Source organism: Ostrea edulis, chromosome 7, assembly GCF_947568905.1.
Source record: "Ostrea edulis chromosome 7, xbOstEdul1.1, whole genome shotgun sequence".
Classification (NCBI taxonomy): domain Eukaryota; kingdom Metazoa; phylum Mollusca; class Bivalvia; order Ostreida; family Ostreidae; genus Ostrea; species Ostrea edulis.
The window spans coordinates 16282689-16299885 of NC_079170.1; the positions used below are offsets into that span (position 1 = coordinate 16282689).

A 17197-nucleotide genomic window follows, 5' to 3' on the forward strand; every position below is an offset into this window, starting at 1 on the left:
AGGAAATCACCTCTGATATAAATCAGTATACACGTATGGAAATGCAAAATTGCCTGAATGGTTGCCTCTTTCTGGGCGCTTCTGGATATTTTCATGAGGCTGATTCAAGACTAAAATCACGTATTGAAGAAACAAACAGGCATATTTTATTAATTCAACAATTATGAAAACTTCTTCCCTCTGAAAGATCCAAATCAAGCATCTATAAACAACGGATCTACTTCATATCATAGTATCTTAAGTTGCCATGAAGAAAGAGGGAAACTGACTTAGATCCGCCATAGCGTGTCCGATACTGTACTCTCATTTTGCAATTTCAGGGTAGTTTATCGAAAACGAAAATAATTTTACGATACTTACTTATCAAATAAGATTCCTTTATAACTCATGGAATTCACCTCACACATGAAACAATATTAAGGGTGCAAACAGTAACTTTGGAGCAAGCGTTTTTGGAGTGTATAGGCAACATTTGTTTATCAGTATAAGATACATGTACTTGGATCAGATGTACTTTTTAACAATGTTCAGACATAGATTATACGTAGATACAGTTTATGTAAGTCTATTACTAATCATTATAGTCGATATCTCAATATATTTTATGAAAACGTGAAGATGACGAACAGTGGTCAATCTCACAAATTAAGAATACAAAATTAAGAGAAGTACAAACAAGGACCCCTGGACACACCAGAGGTGGGATCAGGTGGATAGGAGGAGTTAGCATTCCTCGTTGACGGCTCACATCTACTGTGGGTCTTATATCTTGATCAACCATTTTTTTTTCAAAATGTTTGATGCATCATTTGTCAATATAATACGTGTTATGAATTAAACATCTGCTGATATTCCGAGGAGACGGTGATAGAAGGTATCAGCTATTACGTTCCCTTCTCCTCTAGGACGAAGTATTCATCACTGCCCAGCGGTTGTCTTTTTCCCTCAGTATTTTCTCCTTGGTGATCAGAGATACCTCCAATTCCTATCTGTACACTTTCGTATCCATCAGACTGTGTGGTTTGAGAAGGAACTGGTTTTGCATGGTCATAGTATTCGCTCCTGTCTGAAATATCAGTTTCTTTCAACAGATCGTACACACCAGGTTCAAGTGCTCTCCCTTCTTTTTGTGTGAATGTGTCCTGTGAATGCGTTGGCTAAAACAAAGAAATTTGCCGTAGATAGTGAGTCTAACTTTATATGTTGGAATATCTATTGAATTTTGATATATTAAAACAATGAAGTTTTAGCACATGTGATTACATGGATGAGACTTTCCAAATAGGTCATTCCCTGAGAGGTTTAAAATCAGGATTATCGTGTACAAACTGCAACCTAAGTGTCTTTCACGCATTCATGGATCAGGAGCCGGTCGACGCCGAATGCAAAATACTAGTCATCCGGGGTGATCCGGCGCCTTTGGGTTCTGTGACGTCGCAATACCGTTGTCAACACGGTCTTATCACCATGCAAACACGGAAAACGCCGGTTTCCCTACGGTTTGTACACGGTGTCATAGATTGACAGTCCGGGATGATCCGGTGTCTCATCCGTGAATGTGTGAAAGGAGCTTTAAAACGGTATCTCACTGCGTTACTTATTACAGAACGCATGCGAATTTCTGAATCTTGTCTGCTGGTTTAAGACCATTCTCTTCATATATTTCATTCTAAATCAAATATTGTGAACCCTGATAGTTTCTTTCACAGCTAAACTAACAAGAAATGATTTGAATTACACATTACCATTTCGTCGATGATTTCGTTATACACTGCGCTTTTCCTGTCGCCCTTATCTTGAATTAATTGTTTCTCCTTACCATCCTTAGTGTGGTAGGTGGGATTTCCTACAGCTTGTGACAGCGCCTGTCTAAGTATGTATTCAAATGCAAATGAGAAGAGGAAGTTTCAAATTGAAGTCGAGAGTTTCTGTCATAAGTTAGAGTAAGTTTATAACATCAACTAAATCTCTTCTTCACTAACACTCTCTCCATTAGAAACACAATTACTCGTAATAAGATTAAGTCCCATAGTTCACAACGCTCACCCAAGTCACCTTGCTCACACATAGAATGTTATACTAAGAAATCGCTTTGTAACCACCCCCACCCCAACCCACCCCATCCCCACCCGCTCTGACACCAAGAATTATGGCATGAACAAACTTGAATCTAACTTACTTCAAACAGGGTACAGTTATAAAAAAAAATCTTAGAATGACAAATTGTAGAATTCAGGTTCTTGAGATTGTGTAATATAATTGTCCAATATATTCCAGTGTAAAACGAAAAGTACATTCCGGTCCCGATCCCGGGGTTTATGAGTATCAGCAAAATCGCGAGGATACTTGCGGATTATTTTAAGAAACGTTTGCATTATTACGCCTAATGGTGCGTTAGAGTATTTTCGTCGATGTTAAAAACCAGACCGTGGATTTTGTTACTTATACATGTAGTATGATAAACTATGAAAAATAAAAATAATTGACAATTTCGACAAATCATACACTGGTATTAAGGGAGTACTGGTCTAATCAGTGTAAGGGAAACGGTGATTTTTAATGCATATTCATGAGAGAGTGACATTTATGGTGGATGTGCGCAAGCGCTCGAGAAAAATGTTATTTCAACATCGTGGGAGATGAGGATTTCGTTTACAGTATGCAGTCGTACTGAATAAAAATGAAATTGAACCCCCTGCCATTGGTCAAAGAATTATCTCTACCCTGATTTGAACTATCAAAAAAAATTATGGCAGTTAGAGTGTCAACCATTTTAATAAAAATATTTGAACTATCAAAAAATGATAGGAGTTGGGATGACTCCGAGGCACTCTCCCATCAGAATAATCAATGCATCGTGATATATGCAGCAGGAATGTAATGATATGGTTTAGGTACCGGAACCTCAATTGTTTTAAATATATTTCATCCATTACGAAATGGGGTTTAGGATGACTCCCATGACACATGACCAACAAAATACTCAATGCATCTTGATATTTGCAGCAAGAATATAATTATATGGCACAGGATATGTTGTATGGTAATTATTGGGGATCTGGGTTAGAATAGATACCCAGTACCCCTTGTTTTTTCGAAAGAGGATACTAAATGAGGCGGTCCTTCAGATAAAACCATAAAACTGAGGCCTCGTGTGACAACAGGTGTGGCACGATAAAGATCCCTTCCTGCTTAAAGACAGTAAGCGACTTGCGCCGATCATAGGCCTAAATTTTGCCTTTCACCAGCAATGGTGGTTTCTCTATATGCAATCAGTTACAGTCTTTATTGAAGAAAAACACTCCTTTTGGAAGAGGGTAAAACACTACAAACAAAAAGAAACACAGTTACAAACTAAGTAAGAAAAATTATGTTCTGTGCTGCGCGCCATATTGTGCGATAACACGATGCAACAAAACATCATCAACAATACACAGTGGTTAAAGGTGTAAATTACACATGTATAGATAAACAACAATTTACTAACTCCATAGGAGGGGACAGAGTAGCAAATATGTTGTTAAAATTTCCACCGCGAAAGTGTGGAAAGCAAACAAGGACACACTAATATAAAAACCAAACCGACCGAAAATAAAACTTTTGGCTGCGGGGCACTACAATATGAGTGAAAATTTGTCGAACCGGACATAAAACAATATATAATCAACCAACCAGCCAACCAACCTAGTTACACATATGCAACGAATATTAGTATATCTAAAGGGAAACACTTGCCTGCGGGTCTTAACTTTTTTGACAGCATTTATTCAGATTTGCACTAATATAGCAAAGAATAGCAATTTTAGTTTGTAATCATTAGAAAAGAAGTCATCTAACGCCTTTATCTACTACACATATAATCAATCTCGGTGGCGGATTTAAATTTTCAAATTTAAAGAAAATCGTGATATTTTGTTTAGAAAAATGTACTAAACGATAAAAGAAGCAATCATTTCTTCCACTATTGGAGAAACAAATGACAAAATATTTTGATTTCTTGAATAACTTTATTGGGAGAACTTAATGGTTTCAGGAAAAACCTTAACATTTGCGTCATTTGACTAATTTCACCTTATTAAAGATGATAGAAAATAGGACAAATGACTTAACTAGAAGTCATATTTCAAGCCCTATAACATCTGTAAATTCCAGGAGCTTCCTCAAGGCGGCCCCCAGACCCACTGTCTCATAAAGTGGCGTCCCCCGTAACCGCAATTCCTGGATCCGCCCCTGAATCTAATAAATATTGAATTATAAAAGGACAAACAGTAATTTCCTGCTTTTATAATTGCCTAAGTTACATTTTTCCGATTGAATAAAACCTTATTTGGGAAATGTTCTCTTAAGACTGTGGTTCAGGTGAGCTAAAACATACTAAAACTATATACCTCTGTTGTAATCGCTCTCGTCTTTGACAACCGCACACGAAAATCAAGACAGTAACAGCAGCTCCGAACACAGTTCCTCCTATACCCGCTCCCACGATATATCCCACGGAGTGCTCTGTGTAGAACATTTGCGAAACCCTCATCAATATTTTTTTACATATATTAATAAGGAAAAATTAAAACTGTTAACATAAAGCAGGTTATCATTTTTCTTCGTCACAACTTGGGCAGAGAAACGTCATACATAGTAAGAGTAAAGTGTACTGTCACGTTCACTTTCATGTTTTTTCTTTCTTTCACAGTTCAAGTTGAAAGAAATGAAAACATGATATATGTTTATTGCAGAGTATCTGAGTAATTGGGAACAGTAAATTATTTTTTAATTGATTTTCTATAAAATCAACCATGATATCATAAAGCTACATGAATGATTCATTTTGAGTTTAAAAAATCAATGTATGCACCCAGGGGTGCATGAGCCGAGTTGCATGGTATACATTGTAAAGTCAGGAATGATGTGGCATATTTGTAATTGTGAAGAACTAATTTCAGTTTTAAACTTTCTGAGTTATCATCCAGAAACCAAATTTTTCTGAAATTTTCATCCTATATTCGGTCATTGTGACTTTGACCTTTCTTCTCCAAAATCTTTTGGGGTCGTCCTTACATGGTACCCAACAATATATCAAAGTTTCATTTGATTCGGAGTTAGACTTTCTGAGTTATCATCCGGAAACCAAATATTTCTGACATTTTCATTCTATATTCCATCACTGTGACCTTGACCTTTGACCTTTTTTCTCAAAACTCAATAGGGGTCTTCCTTATCTAGTACCCCATAATATACCAAAGTTTCATGTGATTCAGAGTTAAATTTTCTTAGTTATCATCCGGAAACCAAATTTTTCTGAAATTTTCATTCTATATTCGATCACTGTGGCCTTGACCTTTGACCTTTTTTCTCCAAAATCAATAGGTGTCTTTCTGAATTAGTTCCAAATAATATATCAAAGTTTCATTTGATTGGAATTTAAACTTTCTGAGTTATCATCCGGAAACCAATTTTTCTGAAATTTTTATTCTGTTTTCGGTCACCATGACCTTGACCTTTGACCATTTCTCTCCCAAATCAATAGGGGTCTTCCTTACTTAGTGTCCAACAATATATCAAAGTTTTATTTGATTAGATTGTAAACTTTTTGAGTTATCATCCGGAAACCAATTGTTGACGCCTAACCGCCCACCCACCCGCCCGCCCGCCCGATATCCGAGTTCAACTTCGTTGCACCTCGGCTAATAATTAGATCACATGCATCGCCCACACTACGACTAAAATATACACAACGCAACTGGGATGACGGAATTCAAATTCCCAGCGTAAACAAATTGGTTGTATCACTCACAAAGATACGGAGTTATCGAACATCGATTTCACCGACCATCTATTACTTCCATGTAACACAGTACTCATTCAATTATGTCTGCAAATTAAAAGATTGTAAGACAACAAATATGAGCGGAAACGCTGTGAAAGTGGTGTTGTGAAAACGCGTAGAACAATGTTAAGGTATGAAATCAGCATCAAGTATTTCAGTACAAAGTACTCATCCTAAAAGAAAAGTGTTCCCATATACAATGCCTCAGTGTAGTTTTCGATTATCAAATATACCTTTATGTCTCATTTTGCTCATCTTACAACAAAACAGCTCACCGAAGCTTGTTTTTGCTTAAAATGACAGAAATGCAGTGTCAGAATGAAATATGACATTCATTAAAGAAGAAAAATGACGAAAATGAAGGTTCACAAACAAAAATGGGGAAAATACGCAAATATAAAACATTGTCATATCATTGTAGAAGATGGCATACCTTTATTGGAAGAGCAGGTTAAAAATGCAGTCCCTTCATCCGAAATTCCATTTGTCGGAGTCGGTGTTGGACACGTTACACGATCTAGAAATACATTTAACAGGATTTGATTAATGCACTTTGTAGTGGTATAACTTATCTAACATTTGATAATGAAGCTATGAGTACGTGTGCACTAAAGCATCGTTTCTTGAATAAACCTAGTTTCAGATTGAGAATGACTGTATCCACCACTTAACGTGTCTAATAGATACTCCTCTGAACCAAACTGTGGTGTCACATTACATGACACTGATTCTGAAACACATTTTTTTTTTAAATTTGTCGCTTTACATGTGTATGTAAAACTATTACGGTATCAATTTTGATGCACCAGATGCGCATTTCGACAAATAATGTCTCTTCAGTGATGCTCAACCGAAATCTTTCAAATCCGAAATAACTATGAAGTTTTAGAGCTAAAAACAGCGTGCCAAAAAAAGTGGAGCCAAATTCGTCCAAGGATAAGAGCTATGCATGAGGGAGATAATCCTTAATTTTGAAATGAATTTCTAAATTTTATAACGGCAATTAAATATATAGGTTTCTTCATTTGTGTCACGTCCCGTCGATAAATTTTCACTTATATTGAGATGGCACTAGTTGTAGGTGAAGTACCCCAAATTTAAGCCTATTCTTAGCGCTTTGGGCCGTAGTAGTGATGGTTTGTTAGCGTGCCAACGCCTGCCGCGAAACAGATCCTCTGTTTAAGGCCATAACCGTAACACGTGTTATGTGACTCTCATTTCTAAATGTCGATTATTTTAGCGAAGGAACAATCAGTACCTATGTCTTTGCATTAGGTTCGACGCTGCCATAAAACTAGCGTGGCTTACACTCCTGCAATGGTGACGTCTCCATATGAGTGAAATATTCTCTAGAGGGACGTTAAACAATATTCAATCAATCAATCAAACTATCGACTTTATGATGCAAACGCTCTACTACTGAGATTCAGTGCAAAATGCAAGGTGAAGATAACGAACAGTGATCAATCTCATAACTCCTATAAGCAATACAAAATAGATAGTTGGGCAAACACGAACCCCTGGACACACCAGAGGTGGGATCAGGTGCCTAGGAGGAGTAAGTATCCCTTGTTGACCGGTCACACCCGCCGTGCGTCCGAAATGATTTGATTACGTCCACCTGACTGAAGAAATAAATCTATATAAGCATTCATTAATAGTTTGAAATAGCAAAAATTATAGGTATTGGACAACAATTCATTAAGGCAGAGGCCTTACGGCAGTCAATAGGAGATACTGATTTCTCATACGGCACCTACCCCCAACGTCTAATGTCTACAGTGCTCCGTGTGTGTCATGTCCTTGATATTAATTCATTTTGCCCTTAAAACCGAGAATATAGCTGTCAATTCAAGCTATCAAAGAAACATTTCAAGTACTTTGACATGGTCTTTGAATGATTTAATATAAGTTCCGCACAATGTTTGTTTCGGGTTTGTTGGGGGGGGGGGGGGTTTGGGGGGAGGGGGGGGGGGCTTTGCTATCTATATGTATAATCCATCAAAAATAGAACATACAAAAATGTGAATCATCCCTGCAGTTGAAAATTGTCACAACGAAAATAGATTTCCATCATGAAAAGGTGAAGATAACAAACAGTGATCAATCCCAACTGGTATAAGCAATACAATATAGATAGTTGGGCAAACACGGGCCCCTCGATAAATCAGAGGTGGGATCAGGGGCCTAGGAAGAGTAACAATCCCCCTCTCCACCAGTCACACAAGGCTTGATCGGCATTCACCGAACAAATTCTTATTTTATTCTGTGTCATTTCTTGCGCTACATATCAGTCGATGACAAAAACATAATACACATCAGTAATTTGTTATAACTGTCTACTTACCGTTTCAATGTTTATTTCATTCTTTCATATATCTATGTTTGCGCAACTCTTAATTGTGTATTCCTTATAAGAGTTATGAAATTTCTCATTGTTTGCTAGCTTCACCTTTTCATTGGTCTAAACATATTCTACATTTATCAAGCAAACCTTTGCAGTTGAAAATTTGAATGACAATTCAAATTTTAAAAGGGTTAGGAAAGAACTATATGTCGTGGAGGAAAGATTGTTTAATCAAAAACCTCTAAATCAGCACGAATTTTCTGTGTTATCCAAAGTATCGTCAACTGTTCTATCCCTAAGTGTATGTAGTCGAGATTTGGAACTAATTCAAATGTTGTAAATTCATTACTTTTGGGTGATACATTTTTTCCCCAACTGAACACCGATTCTTGAAATGTTTATATGAATTACCCGAAAATTCGATTGAGCATTTTTGCATATACTTCAGTCTTTAGCCTTCGTTTTTAAATTCCATTTTAATTTTTGAGGCAAGATTATATACCTTGTACAATTTTAAAAACTGACAATACTTCTCCTATGTTCTTTTGAAGTCTTAAATTCGATAATATATATTTTTTTCATATTTTAAGTGCAAAAATGGCATCATTTATTTAAAATCTGCTAACGTTGAACTTCTTTTAAGAAGACATGAGTATATATTGTTATTAATTGCTTATGCTGTATTGACATAAACGGACACAGCTACATGCAGTAAATGCGTTTGAATGGTAAAACTAGTAAAGGATTTGAAGTGCAACGATAAGGACCATGACACCTGTTTTTCTTTTTAGTTTCAAAATCTCCTTCCATGTAGTAATTAAGAAAATAATTCCCCCAAATTTATGACAATACTACCAAACTCTCGTCATTATGATAACCTTTCAACTACCCTTTTTACTGATTTAATAAAGGTAGAGGTAGCCAAAGACACATGTATGTAACCTCGTGCATTTATTTTACTGCGACATACTCAAACAAAATATATAGTAATTGCCTCAAAACATTAATCATAATTTGGCTTTGACTTGAAAACATTAACAGGATTCAGCAATTATTGCCCTTTATCATATTTTCCTATCCCCCGCCAACAAGCATTTGATATAAATTACATGGTAAACTCGACAAACTGCTTTATGAATGAATAACAGGCACCTCTGAAATATAAATATATGCATGAAAATTATTATAGATTAAACAAATCACTTCTATTGTTTAATGATATACATACCTGACGTAGTAGGAATGTTTGTAGATGAATCGGGACAAGTAGGTGTAGTACGCCATCTACGACAAAACCGATCTGAAAAATAGTAATTAATGTTAAAAATATTATGTCAATATTGCTTCTTTTTTCTACACACTTGTACCTCTAAATCTATGACATCTGTTAGGGAAAAAAACCCACGCACAAACAAATCACCCTCTCCAAATTATCAGCGGTTTGACGACCTAGAAGTATGTATCAAACTATATTCATAAGTTATACTTAAGTCAACACAATATATATATTTCAAACACTATCGGACGGATGAAGGTGACTAGTTTTGGGAAGATTTGTCTGAGTATACAGTATTTCTGTGCATGCGTGTCCTCTAATGATTTCTGCCTATACGGATAACAAATGTGTATTTAATATTCAGATTCAGAGCAATAAAACTTTTCTGAGTATGCATGATCTCATACTCAAATTGTTCTATGTTCTCTGGATTGCATTCCAACATTTGCCGAAAGAAACTGGACATAATATCAATAGATTTAAATGAACGCAAATGTGTCACGTGAAACAAAGGACGTCTCTTACGTCATAAAATGTCAGCATGTAATGAATTTTACATAGGTGAAAGGAAGAAACAATTCTTAAAACTCATTGGGAAAAGTGGGTGTGTCGGTTTTGCAGAGGGCATTCGATTCCTTTTCGACGTCTTCAATATCATCCAGAACAATATAACTTTGTACATACCATTCCCGTGGTTCCGCATTCTTTGGCCAATCGCCTGGTGAGGAGAATTTGAAATGCAATTTCGCAGTTACTCGACAATAGGAGATTATAGGGGTTGTTTTACGTCATGTAGAGAATGTTTCACTCATACTAAGATGTCACCAGATGTAAGTAAAGTGCCACAAATTTAGACCCATGTTCAGAGTCGTAGTAGAGATAGTTCTTTAACGTTCCAACACCCGTCGTAAGACGAGACTTCTGCTTTTAAGGTCATATCCGAAAGACCTATGATTTTCATTTGTAAGTACCAAGTGTTTGGCGAAGGAGCAAGCACTACCTATATTTACGTCTTAGGTGTGACGCTGCCATGGCGCAAGCGGGGCTTGAACTCATGACCTCCCGTCTATGTTGTGTACTACTTGCACTCACTTGACACCTGTGACATATATTCTTCTAGAGATAATCTTTACTTCTTTAGAATGATTGCATCTTTGTCATTCAAGATTGTACTAAAAATTCCTTCTTAATATGTAAAACTTATACGGTACCAATTTTGATGCACCAGATGCACATTTCGACAAATAATGTCTCTTCAGTGATGCTCAACCGAAATGTTTGAAATCCGAAATAACTATGAAGTTTTAGAGCTAAATATAGCTGTTAATTTTTATGGTAAAAAAAGTTGGTTAGACAAGCGCTTTTTGGAACATAACTGGGAAGTAGGACTCTGGAATTAACTATTTCGTGTGCATAAATTCAGTTCAGCACGGATTTTGATATTTAACGACTGTAAGTTAGTATTTTGCTTTTGTTATAATTATCTTTTCAATTATAAATTGTAAATAAATCTTAGTAAATTCTGCTGTTGTATTATCTAGGGAATTCTGATCCATAACACCTAAGATTGATTCATTTATTGTATATTGTTTAACGTCCCTTTCGAAAATATTTCACTCACATGGAGATGTCACATTGCCGGTGAAGTGCTGCAAAAATTAGGCCTGTGCTCGGCGCTTATGGCCTTTGAGCAGGGATAGATCTTTATCGTGCCACACTTGCTGTGAAATGGGATCTCAATGTTGCGGATTCATCCGAAAGACCGCTCCATTTCGTCGCTTCTTACGACAAACAAGGGGTACTGAAGACCTACTCTTACCCGGATCCTCACAGGAGCTCCCAGCTACGAAGCGAATGTTCTACCAGTACTCTTAAAACGTGGTTATAGGGTGTTTATCTTGCAATAGATTTCTTTAAATGTCTACATTATAACCAATACCTTACAGTTAAATTGTTTTAAAAGGGTTCTATGTTGCCTATGTTACAAAAACAGAGCACTTTTCATAAAATAAATATCTCATATTCGTTTTGTTCTCGTGATTTCAACACTTAAATGCATCAGTATCAGGTTGAGAAATATTGCACAGTGGACGTCTTTTTCGTACTTGAATACATTCGAAGCATGAACTGTTTTGCTTCTTACCTTTCACTTTGAGTATGTTGTCACACCTTTCACATCTATAGCCACCACTATAATAACCATCACCATGGTAACAATCATCGTCATTGGTCACACAAACTGTTAAGGCACAGGGGTTATTTACAGTTATGCAGTATTCAGTACATTAACATTACAGGATTTATTTACAGTTATACAGCATTCAGTACATTGACGTTCTCAAAAGCAGAATTCACGTCATTAAAAAGTTATCTGAACTTCGTTTCTTCGTATAAAGGCTTACAAGTACAACTGAAACACAAAAAGATGCTTATAAAATCGAATTTCTTACCAGAACAAATATCTGTATACGTCATGCTCAACAAAGTAAATTCTCCATATATGAAGCTGAAAATTACTATAAAGAAAAGGGCATGGATTTTATCAGCGAGTAGATATATATACATATAGTAGCATCAAGGTGTCGCATTGAAAAATAAAATATTGCTCAGCCACCACAATTGCGTTTTATAAACGAAATTAGGCCGTCCTTGTTTTGCTTCCTGAGAGTTTTCATTGTGAATTGTTGATTTTGAAATCAAAGCCATTGGTTGAGAATTTCGTAAATTCTTATTTTCATTGAAAATCCTAAACATGTAACTTGCCTTTAAAAAAGTTGACATGGCTCAATTTGCATAATTAGCCATTAAGTCTCGATATCATATTAAATATTTGTTCGATAACATTTATGCATACATTGCTCTTTGTATTCACAGTTTTATGCATACATTGCTCTTTGTAAAGTCTTCAACGAGATCCTGGTTATCATGGATTATATTTTGCTAAAGATTACCTAACATGAAATATTTCATCATTACTCAACCTCTCCTACTTGCCGTAATGATAATCATTGTACTTCAACGGTTTTCAAAAATTCACAGTGGTCAAATTTAAATTTTGATTCAAAATTACACCAGATAGTTTCATTTGTTTTGGTTATTACATAAAGAGAATGATCGTATATTATGTTTCAGTAATAGTAGATTTCTACATTATCAGTATGATTCACTTTAAATAACTCCATCTTCCTTTAACTTCATGTGTGTTGAGAGCAGAAAAACTGCGGTGATGTCAATATTTTGATTTAATCAATAACGCGGGATAATGTACATGCTGTTACTTTTTTAAAAAGATTTCAAACATATATAAACAAAAGTATGTGTCAGCATCTGAGAGCCGCACTTTTCGTTAAACAGCATAATAAAAATGCATAAAACAGGTTAAAATGCATTTGATAAAGGACCAATTCGGAGTTGCAAAGACAAAACATATTGGGCCGGATTTGGTTTTAGTCTTTACAAAAAGAGTATCCATTTATGACTTAGGTCAAATGAATGCAATAAGTTGTTTTTCATACATCGTAGTGTTACTAACTAATATATAGAAGACTTTTAATAAATACCTTACACTACAATGCACGTGGTGAATGATACATGCATTGTTTGCGACAATCTGGGGGCAAATTACTTAATAGTAAATATTTTTCGTCCAACAGTAAAACAAGTCATTGATTAAGAATCAAAGGGAGTGGTGTTACTGTTGTGTAACCCAGCAGTTTAGAAACTTTACCGAAACTTATATTTTTTTTTATACATGGTACGTGTACAATGTACTTAAGAAAACAGAACGAATTATCAATGTTCCTGAACAAAGCCTTCCACCTCGAGACATAGCTCCACTTGATTATTTTTGTGTGCAGGGAACTTGATTTCACATAAATGCTTTTTATATAAAGAATGAACATGTTTGTTGATTAGATTACTGAAGAAAAATATACACAGTTTTATGCAAAATTAAAGTAAACACAGGCTGTAACTAACGGTATTTATCAACTATCTATGTATGCATCAATTAACGCGGTATGAATAATATAATTCCATAGATCTGACGAAAACTTCAGCAAAACAAACAAGAGAATATTGTTTGAGAGCATACATGCACCTACACTGAGCGTTTCGTATACCCTCGGACGCAATCGTCGTATGCTCGGACATTTTGATAATGAATTTGCTATAAAATTTGCGTGTTAAATTGTTTACCAATCAGACATTCACGCAGAACCTCTCTTTTGTATTTATCCTAATTGGTGACCTCTGAGGTCAGAGTACATTGGAGATTACTTTTCAAAAGACAACAATCCATCAATCTAGTTTTTTCTGCTGATTTCACCGGTTTATTGTCTCAAATCCACCCTGATACGATGCGATTATATTCATTTACCACCAGTTACAGTTTGTTTTGCTTTAATAACGAGTTGAAAAGGTGAAATTAAACGAAAGATGTAAAACTATTGCCTGAGGTGATGTGGACCATGATAGAAAGCGATGTAGTTGAATGAGCTATTCTTAGCACATGTAATACCCGTGTAAATATGAACCAGGTTTTGAAAAACATTTCCCCTAAGTTTAGGTCGGTTTGTTTTTGTTTGGTCTTTTTTGTGCATTTTACCCCCAAGGAAGGGATGCCCCTTAAAATACTATAAGGATTGTAACGTATCAAATTATCTAAACAAATCTTATAGGCAGACCTGCCTTGAAAGCCTTAAAAGCCAAAATTCCTGTCAAAATATTTGCTTATATGAGACAAATGCCCTGTAGGTTAATTTTCACTTTGAAGATTAATTTCAATATTGTAGATAATGAATCATAGGTTCAAAATGAAAATTTCAAATATATGTACGACAGAAAATAACTAAAGAAACTTGATCCCACCTCTGGTATATCCAGGGGTCCAGCTATATATTTTGTATTGCTTGTTAGAGCTATGAGATTGATCATTGTTCGTTATCTTCACCTTTCATTGATCATATTCGTTATCTTTGCCTTTCATAACAATTTGACTTTTTTCTGGAAAATTGTTCTCTCCTCTATAGGTCTTTTCCTTTGTTACGCAGAATTGATCGTATTCGTTTTGAAAATTTCAAATACATACTTCAATATAAATATATATGATTTAATTGTGGATATCAAGGAAATTATGTTATAGAGAAAATAACAAGCAAAGGAACCATTGTCCTTGACACCATGTTTCAATATACATAAATATTTATTTATAGAAAATACAAACTTTCAGCATCAAATAGTCTACCAATTGTTTAATGTTCCCAGTGAATGAAAGACCCACACAAGATATAATTCTATTTTGTATAAAGTTTGATTAATTAAGGACCTATAAACCTGTGACGTCACATGAGATTGGAAACCTTAAAACTTTTTTAGAATAACTATAGCTGAAGAAATCTGAAAAAAGAAGACCCGAAAGAACTTTCTATATCCAATAAAAAAAGGGTACTCTTAAAAATCATAAAGTCGTGATACAATTTGTTATAAAATAGCTTACAGTGAAAGGTGGAAGACAGCGAACGGTGATCAATCTCACAATCTCATATGTTTATTTCATCAGCGCTGTGACGTCAGAAAAGTTATATGATTGGAAGTCAAAATCATGCAATACACAAACGTCCAATTCCCCATTTTTTTTAATTTGACTTAATAAAAACATGTGTATAGGAGTAAGAAAAGACACGGATAACGGGAGTGAAGAAAGCGGAGAGGAGATGAAAATAAGGAGGAGGGACTTAGAAGTGGAAACTAAGGGAAAAGAGAAAGAAAGAGCGCGGGCAGTGAGGTAAGGACCTCTTTCCCCATGTCCTATAATAACGAATATGTAATTCATAAAATGTCACAGCAACTACTATAATGACTTTTGATCTTCAATTTTCTGCGCTCTTATTAAATCATTACTTTCTTGGGGTAGGAAAAGGCGAGCAATGAGTGAGAGAAGGAAGGAAAGGGCGAGAGAAGGAGGAAATGACAAGCTTGAGGAGGCCCTACCCACCTCATAATACCAATAAGAATATAATTCATAATTCTTCACATCAACTACTGCCATAACCTTTTGTTTTTTGATGTCCTGAATTTAATGGTCACTTAAAGGACGATCGAGGAGAATGAGTAAAGAGTAAGGGGGATAAGAGAGGACTGCGGGACCCATTTTCGTTGATTGTGGATATTAACAAATTCGTATATACACGCATGGTTTTCCAACATTGAATTATCATATAAAACTGTGCATTTCATTTTGGTTTGAAATTCGTGAAATATGGGTACCCATATATTCTACAAAAATCCATCTCCACGAAATCTAATGAATTTAAGTCGGTATGAAGTAGAGAGAAAAGAGACTGGGTAGGAAAGAGTTGGTGGAGGTAGATGAACGCGCCCCTGACCACTCCCTTCCCTCCTATGAAATAAATAGATATGTTATAAATGAAGGTTTACATCAACTGCTATCATGACTTCCAATTGCTAATTCTCTGCTGTCTTCTAAATAGTTTCTGAATATGCAAAATTATCTGAATTAGTAACATATGGTGGTGTATTCCTGATGGCAAAACAGTTGCCATATGCATATCTATATGCATCACAACTAGATGTATATGTGGAGTTAGAAAAAGATCTCGACAATAATAAACCTTTCCTTTGTTTTCCTTCCTTTAAAACAGGATACACGATTACGAACACGTATTTTAATAATGAAGTGGACTCGTATAAAAGTTAAGTTGGAACTTTAAAATCAATCTGTGAAATGAATGTATAAGAGGTCAAAATAGATTGTATATTTACTTTATACCAACATAACTTAGTATACCCTTGACGAAAGGATATATTTCTGTTAAAATAGGTACAATCTCGGGTGTCAAAAGGTCCGTGTCCGCTCTATTCTTAATTTTCTATTCTTTATAGGATTTGTGACATTGATCACCGTACGTTATCTTCACCTCTTCTATCAACACAATTTTGAGAATCTGTGCAAGTATCCAAAACCAAATTGATAGCGTTAACAATAACTTCTGCTATCAGAGTATATATCTATACAGTGCAATGGAAGAATAATCTTATTCAGGATGAATCACAAAAATTGGGAGAAACTTGATTTAGTATTTTCATTCACCAAATCATACCTAATGCATTCTTCATTTGATAAGAAAAAATAATTAGAACTCTACGTAAAATATTGTTTTAGAATACTTGGCCTACCTAGTATGTTCCTCATGTTTCATGCCCTGGATCAAATATTGTTTTAGCACTTCCTTATCGCAACATATAATGCATTACCGAGAGACTGTATAGAATATCCAATGTTATGTATTCGCAAAGGATTTAGATTTATCTCTCTTAGACCATGTTAGTAATCGAGGCGATCCGTCTCTGTTTGACCGTTATTGGTTCTGTAATTTATAGTTCGTAATTCCTGCGCACGAGATTTGCTTGCACCAACCATATCTAAGAAATTCATGAATTGATGCTTTCCTGCACCATGTGTAAGTTGCATTTTTTCTCAACAAACATTTCTTCATGATATTGTAAGGTATGAAGTCTTTTAGCAATATCTATATTTTGGTATAAAGTGGTTTACTATGCTCAAGGCTAAATATTTGTTCCATGTCAGTAAAATTAACTTTCCTATACATTGTTTACCATATTTCAAACCCAAGTTTCTCATATCTAAGATGCCTAACATAAAAGTAAGTCGGGGATTATATCTAGAATATTTTGATTACTTATTTTAATTTTATCATTGTCGATGCAA

The 17197-nt window shown here is 35.3% G+C and overlaps 1 protein-coding gene across 1 annotated transcript; it reads right to left on the bottom strand.

Moving 5' to 3' along the window:
- Positions 1-345: 345 nt before the first annotated feature.
- LOC125655325 (uncharacterized) lies at positions 346-16753 on the bottom strand. The gene is made up of 8 exons (XM_056143487.1): positions 16645-16753; positions 11898-11963; positions 11591-11686; positions 9400-9471; positions 6258-6341; positions 4389-4503; positions 1746-1869; positions 346-1157 (listed from the first exon to the last, which is right to left on the bottom strand). The coding sequence occupies exons 1-8, from the start codon at positions 16658-16660 to the stop codon at positions 885-887; spliced, it is 846 nt and encodes a 281-aa protein (XP_055999462.1). The 5' UTR covers positions 16661-16753; the 3' UTR covers positions 346-884.
- Positions 16754-17197: the final 444 nt, after the last annotated feature.

Bases quoted from the DNA above. Each gene is read 5' to 3' on its own strand.
- LOC125655325 (XM_056143487.1), bottom strand. The intron at 1,870-4,388 runs GTATATAGTTTT...ATACATACTTAG, and splicing joins CGAGAGCGATTACAACAGAG to ACAGGCGCTGTCACAAGCTG. The intron at 1,158-1,745 runs GTAATGTGTAAT...TCTTTGTTTTAG, and splicing joins ACGAAATCATCGACGAAATG to CCAACGCATTCACAGGACAC.